The sequence below is a fragment of the Eurytemora carolleeae genome, unplaced genomic scaffold, assembly GCF_000591075.1.
Source record: "Eurytemora carolleeae unplaced genomic scaffold, Eaff_2.0 scaffold662, whole genome shotgun sequence".
Lineage (NCBI taxonomy): Eukaryota > Metazoa > Arthropoda > Copepoda > Calanoida > Temoridae > Eurytemora > Eurytemora carolleeae.
In genome coordinates, this window is record NW_019396880.1 from 22,501 (window position 1) to 31,999 (window position 9,499).

General features: G+C 35.4%; 1 protein-coding gene across 1 annotated transcript; it reads left to right on the top strand.

Moving 5' to 3' along the window:
- The first annotated feature begins 2,077 nt into the window (after nucleotides 1-2,077).
- On the top strand, nucleotides 2,078-4,670 carry LOC111709670 (cylicin-1-like). The gene is made up of 2 exons (XM_023483493.1): nucleotides 2,078-2,113; nucleotides 3,504-4,670. Exons 1-2 carry the CDS (start codon nucleotides 2,078-2,080, stop codon nucleotides 4,668-4,670), a joined length of 1,203 nt encoding a protein of 400 aa, XP_023339261.1.
- Nucleotides 4,671-9,499: the final 4,829 nt, after the last annotated feature.

A 9,499-nucleotide genomic window follows, 5' to 3' on the forward strand; every position in this document is an offset into this window, starting at 1 on the left:
GTTCTATCTCTTTCTTCCCTATCTTTTATTCTTTTTATGTTTCAAGTCATTCATCTTTAATTCTCACTTTTTTGTGCCATATTCTTTTCCCCAGCATTTCTACGATCTTACATGATAGATATACACTATACAGTGAGAACCAGATAACAATGGAATAGAAAGACGACATCATATCAATACTTTAATGTATTTGATGAATTGTATTTGTTTTAAAACAAATATTTTTACTAGACGCTTATCAAATTAAAATTACGTAAAATAGGTCTGTTTACACTGCAAAATATCTGTGTCCCATGCTCATTGGAGTATTTAAAGTCATAAATTGAGTCTAAAAGTCGTCTTCCTATTCCAGAGTTTTCTGGTTATCACTGTATGATCGATAATATAGGATTGTATTCTTAATCTAGGAGATTGCTCTTGTTTTAAGAATGAGGGGGCTAAAGTCCACGTTACATTTTATAAGATATAACCGATAATCTTTTCATAAAAACCATAATAGTATATGCAATACCCCCTTCCCACCTCCATATACGTCCCAATAGAACCCTTCTGCTTCTCCCTGCTTGATATAGAATACGAACGCTATCCCTTTATACTATACTCCCTACTGGATATATAGTAAGTAGACCCTATCTCTAGTAATTGACCCATCCGTCTCCCATTGTACAGTGTATCTAGTGTATCTAGGAGATATGCTTACCCTGGATAAGATGCTTGATTCATCTTTGCATACATACCACACATTCTTCAGAANGTATGATTGCGATCCTAATAAGGTCTTATTTTTTTCAAACTCTTTGAGCTATCTCAACTCTTAAAGATTTATAATGAACTAGGCTTTTATACGGCGCTTCTCGTCCATCTTCTATTTAAGTTTTAATTTTGCAGCTCTATCTGTGAGATCTGTAACATCTTCTCTTTTAACAATATAAAACAACAACAAAAAAAGTTCACGGATTTAATCATATTTTTTCGCGCATTTTCAAAATTTTACGAAAATCAAAAACTTTAGGGTACAATTTTTGTAATTTTGAGCACCCATAAACCTTCCCTGAGTTCATGTGAGGTTCCACACAAAATTTGGGCCCGATCGGTTCAGCCGTTTAACAGATAATTAGACACCCAGACAGACAAGAAAAGTATATATAAAAGATTGCTAACATGAACAAAATATCAATTCTATTAGATCTTTGTAATAGAGTAGATCTTTCTGCTTAATTTGGTCGAAATCAGACCTAAATATTCAAGGTTGCGTGACTTTTAACTATTAACTAAGTTACATTTTTTAATAAAAAATGTCGCTAAAGATTTTTTAATTTTAATTTCTTCTCACAACATGAGTATGTTTAAATTACTAGTGATCTTCAAGATCCACTCCTCCTACTTCCAAAGATTAGTTACATTTCTCCCACAGGGTACAGAATGCATATAATTCTTGATCTACTTGTGTAAAATCCTTGATCTCGTTGTGTATAATCCTTGATCTCCTTGTGTATAATCCTTAATCTTCTTGTGTATAATTCTTGATCTCCTTGTGTATAATCCTTGATCTACTTGTGTATAATCCTTGATCCATTTGTGTATAATCCTTGATCTCCTTGTGTATAATCCTTGATCTCCTTGTGTATAATCCTTGATCTCCTTGTGTATAATCCTTGATCTCCTTGTGTATAATCCTTGATCTTCTTGTGCATAATACTTGATCTCCTTGTGTGTAATCCTTGATCTACTTTTGTATAATCCTTGATCCACTTGGTAATATCCTTGATCTCCTGGTATATAATCCTTGATCTTCTTGTGCATAATACTTGATCTCCTTGTGTGTAATCCTTGATCTACTTTTGTATAATCCTTGATCCACTTGGGTAATATCCTTGATCTCCTGGTATATAATCCTTGATCTTCTTGTGTATAATCCTTGATCTTCTTGTGCATAATACTTAATCGATCTTTCCCCTATACTGAGGTAAGCTCTCAACCCTCTCAACCCGAATACTCAACGTACAATTACTATAAACTGTAATTAAAGCGGAGTTCTGATTCTAACTGATCTCTATTTACAAATCTATATGTTACAATGTTAAGTTCCAAAGCAGTTAGATCCTCAGACAATGTATACACCGCATTTTAGATAGGTATGTTCAAACAGCATTTATTACAAGTGTATACTTTACAAGCTCAAAAGAAAATGCGATGTAAAAATTTGATCAAATTAAAACTTTGATACAATTAATGCATTTAACAGTGAACAAACTATTCTTCGTTATTGATATAGGAAGATGGATCATGTGGAGAGAGGAGGGGGGAAAAGTGAGAGGGAGGTTTTTCAAAATGACACCTGGCATGCTTATAGCTTACAATAGGTTTCTTTTCTTTTGTATTTCCGGAAACTGTATCTTGTACTTCCGGTTCAACAAAATGTCTAATTCTCTATGACACACATACCGCGGCTTTAAGGCGCTCAATCAAATATTTTATTAAAATAAAAAAGTTAAGGCACATAAAACATTCGCAAGCAACATCATCATTAAAAAACTATTCTTTTAGATAAATATCATCATGCATATCATTAATCTCATTTCTTAACATGCATAAATGGTTATCAATGTGTGTCAAATTATATATTCTTTATGCAGAAAAACATGTATATTAGTAGAAAATGATATGTTGAGCTTAATATACATATTATTTGTATTTTGTATGAATATATCTCCGCTTGTTAGTGAAGAGGAAAGGGTTTAGTAATGGAGTCGTGTGAGTACTTAATCTATACAATTAATGTGAAAGATTAGAAACACAGTACAAACCTTGTAATGGGTACAGAAAGGATGGAAAGGATGGAATGGATGGAATGGATGGAATGGATGGAAAGGATGGAAAGGATGGAAAGGATAGAAAGGATGGAAAGGATGGAAATGATGGAAGGGATGGAAAGGATGGAAAGGATGTAAAGGATGGTAAGGATGAAAAGGATGGAAAGGATGGAAAGGATGTAAAGGGTGGAAAGGATGGAAAGGATGTAAAGGATGGAAAGGATGCAAAGGATGGAAATAATGGAAAAGATGGAAAGAATTGGAAGGATTGAAAGGATGGAAAGGATACAAAGGATGGAAATAATGGAAAGGATGGAAAGGATGGAAAGGATGGATAAAAGGATGAAAGGATGGACAGAATGGAAAGGATAGAAAAGATGGAAAGGATAGAAATGATGGAAAGGGCAGAAAGGACGGAAAGGACAGAAAGGATGGAAAGGACGGAATGAACAGGATAAAAATATTGAAGGAAAAGGATGGAAAGGATGTAAAGTATGGAAAGAATGGATAGGATGGAAAGAATGAAAAGGATGGAAAGGATGCAAAGGAAGGAAAGGATGCAAAGGATGCAAAGGATGCAAGGATGCAAAGGATTCAAAGGATGTAAAGGATAGAAAGAATGAAAAGGATGCAAAGGATGCAAAGGATGCAAAGGATTCAAAGAATGGAAAGGATAGAAAGAATGAAAAGGATGCAAAGGATGCAAAGGATGCAAAGGATTCAAAGAATGGAAAGGATGCAAAGGATGCAAAGAATGGAAAGGATTCAAAGAATGGAAAGGATGCAAGGAATGGAAAGGATGTAAAGAATGCAAAGGATGAAAAGAATGCAAAGGATGCAAAGGATGCAAAGGATGCAAAGGATGTAAAGGATGCAAAGGATACAAAGAATGGAAAGGATGCAAAGGATGCAAAGGATACAAAGAATGCAAAGGATGCAAAGGATGCACAGGATGCAAAGGATGCAAAGAATGGAAAGGATTCAAAGAATGGAAAGGATGCAAAGAATGCAAAGAATGCAAAGGATGCAAAGGATGCAAAGAATGAAAAGGATGCAAAGGAAGGAAAGGATGCAAAGGATGCAAAGGATGCAAAGGATGCAAAGGATGCAAAGGATTCAAAGGATGCAAAGAATGTAAAGGATAGAAAGAATGAAAAGGATGCAAAGGATGCAAAGGATTCAAAGAATGGAAAGGATCCAAAGGATGCAAAGAATGCAAAGGATGCAAAGGATGCAAAGGATGCAAAGAATGGAAAGGATTCAAAGAATGGAAAGGATGCAAGGAATGGAAAGGATGTAAAGAATGCAAAGGATGAAAAGAATGCAAAGGATGCAAAGGATGCAAAGGATGCAAAGGATGCACAGGATGCAAAGGATGCAAAGAATGGAAAGGATTCAAAGAATGGAAAGGATGCAAAGGATACAAAGGATACAAAGAATGCAAAGGATGCAAAGGATGCAAAGGATACAAAGAATGCAAAGGATGCGAAGGATGCGCAGGATGCAAAGGATGCAAAGAATGGAAAGGATTCAAAGAATGGAAAGGATGCAAAGGATGCAAAGAATGCAAAGGATGCAAAGGATGCAAAGAATGAAAAGGATGCAAAGGATGCAAAGGATGCAAAGAATGAAAAGGATGCAAAGGATGCAAAGAATGCAAAGGATGCAAAGGATGCAAAGAAGGCAAAGGATGCCAAGGATGCAAAGGATGCAAAGAATGAAAAGTATGCAAAGGATGCAAAGAATGGAAAGGATGCAAAGAATGGAAAGGATGCAAAGAATGGAAACGATGCAAAGAATGTAAAAGATGCAAAGAATGGAAAGGATGCAAAGAATGCAAAGGATGCAAAGCATTGAAAAGATGCAAGGAATGGAAACGATGCAAGGAATGGAAAAGATGCAAGGAATGGAAAGGATGCAAAGGATGCAAAGGATGTTTGGAAAAAATATGAAAATAAACGAAAATTAAAATTGAACTAAGTTTCGAAAATAAAAATGGCTGAAGAAATAAATACCGTGACATGGTTCTAATTGACTATGCTTGAATTGGCTTAAGTTTGTTTTTTGTATTTTTTAATTAGCATTTACAAATTGCCCTGTAGACTTTAGAGGGCATAACCTTCCAGACACCATACATGTATATATATATATATATATATATATATATATATATTGTAAATATACATGATATGTGTAACCTGAACTCTTTGGCTTAGATATAATTTAAATGTGAAGAGAGAAGGAAACAGAATTTTTCATAGCTCTCCTTGGTTTAAACCATCTATCCTTCTCTATACTATCCTTGGTCTGAACCATCAATCCTTCTCTATACTATCCTTGGTTTCAACCATCTATCCTTCTCTTAACTATCCTTGGTTTAAACCATCTATCCTTCTTTGTACTATCCTTGGTCTGAACCATCGATCCTTCTCTATACTATCCTTGGTTTAAACCATCTATCCTTCTCTTAGCTATCCTTGGTTTAAACCATCTATCCTTCTCTATACTATCCTTGGTCTGAACCATCAATCCTTCTCTATACTATCCTTGGTTTGAACCATCTATCCTTCTCTAAACTATCCTTGGTTTAAACCATCAATCCTTCTCTATACTATCCTTGGTTTCAACCATCAATCCTTCTCTATACTATCCTTGGTTTCAACCATCAATCCTTCTCTATCCTATCCTTGGTTTAAACCATCTATCCTTCTCTATACTATCCTTGGTTTCAACCATCAATCCTTCTCTAAACTATCCTTGGTTTTGATCTCTCTAAGTTTATCTAAGCTGTCTAAGTTGTATTGAGAAGATAAGACTCTAGAAGTATAATATTCCATTGTTTGATTCCTGGAGATACATGGTTCAACAATTCTTCAGGTTTAGAAACTTATATCTCAGTATCCTGGTTTACCACAGATACAGTTAGTGGTCAGCCAGTGCTATTTTCCCAGGAATACAACTTACAATAATTTAGATATTTAAATATAAACAGATGATGCGGATTATAAGGTTTTAACCTATACAATAGCAACATCTACAATCAACAATTTCTCTATATTTCTCTTAATACTAAACAGTTTTCAATCCTTAGAGTTAATCATGAATCATGGATTTATCATTAAACCCTAGAAATTAATTGGGGTCTGTCCTAGAGTTTTAGGGTTAGGTTAGGTTTAGACTATTTCTGAGCCCAGCGCTGCGGCTAGGACAGGCTATGGGCCCATGGGGCCTAGTACCGCGGCTAGGACAGGCTAGGGGGCCGGGCGCTGCGGCCACATGATCTATTATACAAAATGTACAAAATTAATAGGAGAAGGGGGGGATCCAAAAATCGTTATCGAGGAAATTACCAACTAATTATCTAAACCTGAACCATGAATTTTACAGATGATCCAGTACTCTTAATGACAAATTTTCTAAAGCAAAAAAACATTAACAAAAACATGTTCTTTCTAGAAAAGGAAAAAAATATTCAATAAAAGATCAATTAAGGGAATTGAGGTCATCATGATTTATATCAAAACTGTTGAAAAATTTTTATTTATGTTTACCGGATGTCCCGAAAATTTATCTATATAACTACCAAGAAGGATCAGATCAGATTTTAAAAAAGGTCAAAATAAGTCTAACAGATATCCAGCTTTCACTTGGAACAGGCCGCATCCAATGTGCTTTTAATTAAACCTCTTTTTTTGTTCAGAAGGGGTGTGTTGTAAACTTGTCATGTTCCAAACATAATTGGAAAAGTTTTAAGCACGTTTTAAACACAATTGATTACATTTCATACACACAATCCCTTTATGCTCTGATACATGATGACTGTGTTCCAATATGTAAACAATCCCTTTACCATGACACAGCTTTAACCTTGTTCTTCTCCACCCTGCTCCTTGACCCGACTAAGTATACTCTCTGTATAGATGTGCAATGACTGTTGAGTTTTATAGTTGCATAATTCTCATCCTTAGTTCATCTGTCTCAGGGTATATATGGAACCACAGCAGGCGTTCAGGGTCCGGACCAGGTGCGTAGTGAAGGGGAGGGGGGCGGTACCTCTGTGCCCCCCTAGACATGCACCCCCCTAGGCCCCCTTAGAGCCAGAGGCAGGCTCTAATTTATTAAACAGTAAACTTACATATATATTCAGATTTTTTACTTTTCTTATCAATCGACAAGGTCCATTTTATGATTATTTCTCAAATTCTTTCTTACCTGTACCTTAGTCTTATTTACAATACTTTTTTTCGCGGGGTTTCATTTAAAATGATTGATAATTATGGTCATGATGACGGATAGTCAGCCTTCAGGTAGATTAATATAGATTTTAAACTTTATTTTTTCTTAATAACGGTTTTTTAGAGGGGTGCACATCAACCGTTAGGGGGGTTCACAAAAAAATTGTTTTTCAAAAGTGCACCCCCCTCTAAGCTAACCCTCCACTACGCGCCTGGTCCGGACTACATCTAGGACGAATGACGATGGTGCACCAAAATATTAAGTATACTAAGCTGCAGAAACGGCCATTTTTCTTGAAATAAATTTTTCTTTGAAGATTAATTCAGTAATAATGTTTTCAGAAAAAAACTGGAAGAAAATAATGATACGGTGGTTAAAAAATACAATTTATATTGTCAAAAAATTGTTTCATACAAAAAGAGGCAGTCTAAAATTGTAGCTAATATTTAGTCCATTTTCGTTTGATAAAAATCAAAGAACGGAGTCAAAAATCAACCTTATTCATCCCTTCTCAGGTGCGGATACAGGGGTGAGCCATGGAGCGGCCGCTCACCCCTGGAAAATTGTTCATCCCTGCGGCTAAATTGCTCACCCCTGTGGCTGAAGCTGAAAGGAAGAGATACAGAAGATGGAGAGATGGTTAAAATAAAAGACTGCAAAGAGTGTTTAGTAGTTATATGTTTAGTTTGAATTTCGCGCGCAAATTGGCGTAGTGAGCTATGCTTTTAACATTGAGATGTAATGTGAGTTTAAGTCCACAGGAAAAAAAGGAGAAAATGATGTGAAGGTTGATGGATATAACTACACCTAAAAACTTCTGCAATATGAGGTTAAATTCAAGGTTTATATTCTCTCTAGTGTTTCCTCTGCTCGACCAAGAAATAAAAAGTTTCGCGCTACGCGCTTTAACAGTTTCGCTCACCCCTAATAAATTCTTGTATCCAACCCAACCCTGTCCTTTCCATTTCATTAATTAATAAATTAATTTCATTCGTATTCTCCATTAGCTTAGATTTACCATAAAAAATGGATTTAGATGCAAGGTACATCTATGTGATATACATATATTTTACTAGCTTGAGAACCCAGCGTTGCCCAGGGTACTCAATATACTCATAGTTACTCCCGCCGTTTACCCGCGCTCGTACGTAAACTACGATTTTAGCTATTTTTCCCTACTCAACTCAGCTAAACCAAGCTAAGAGTATTCCTGTGGTTCTCCCGAGTTCCCCCCAATCAAAATTTAAGGCAAATCGGTCAAGGGGTTCCTGAGTTATGATTGGACATACAAACAAACTGACAAACAGATATATTATATATATAGATAATCTGTTGGCTCAATGCTCTACGAAACTGTTGAATGGCTTTAAGTCCTCGAAGAGCCCAACATTAATGATAATAAATGGGACTGAAAACCCCTTAAACTCCAGGATAAGGTCAATAGTACAACATGCACCTCAGCTATACCCTTCTCCTTCATTTCATCATTTCTTTTCATTCAATCCATCCTTCAGCTAATCCCTTCATTTCATCATTTCTTTTCATTTAATCCATCCTTCAGCTAAATCCTTCATTTCATCATTTCTTTTCATTTAATCGATCCTTCAGCTAAACCCTTCATTTTATCATTTCTTTTCATTTAATCGATCCTTCAGCTAAACCCTTCATTTCATCATTTCTTTTCATTTAATCGATCCTTCAGCTAAACCCTTCATTTCATCCTTTCTTTTCATTCAATCCATCCTTTAGCTAAACCCTTCATTTCATCCTTTCTTTTCATTTAATCCATCCTTCAGCTAAACCCTTCATTTTATCATTTCTTTTCATTCAATCCATCCTTCAGCTAAACCCTTCATTTCATCATTTCTTTTCATTTAACCCATCCTTCAGCTAAACCCTTCATTTTATCATTTCATTTCATCCGACCCATATAGACATTACATATACACTTACAAGTCACTCACAAATCATGGTTTGAGATTCTATAAATTTTTATTTTGCACACCCCCTGGTTACGCGGTAAGCTGTATGGCTATTGGCTTAGCGCTACTTAAAACTTATCTATAATCTACCATAGCCTAAAATTAATTGTGCGATTTGATAAATCAGAGGTTGCGTGATTTTATTTTACGAACTATCCCAAAGTTCTGTCTTTACAAGGATTACAAGAAATACATATTTCCTTGGGTCAAAATGAATCACAAAAAAATTCAAATTTCCAATGCATTTTTTTGCATATTTCCAATTCAAGTGATAATTATTGAAAATACCTTTATTATTATATCGTACACCGGGTTCCCCAGTACCCACAAAGGATGAGACTTCAGAGACGGAATTTAATTAGTCCGTTTTCTTGCATTCAAGGTTCAAAACTAGCTTATTTCTCTTCTTAATCATTTAGTAAACCTTCAAAATACTCATTGAACGACTCAGAAACCAAAAAATAAGCT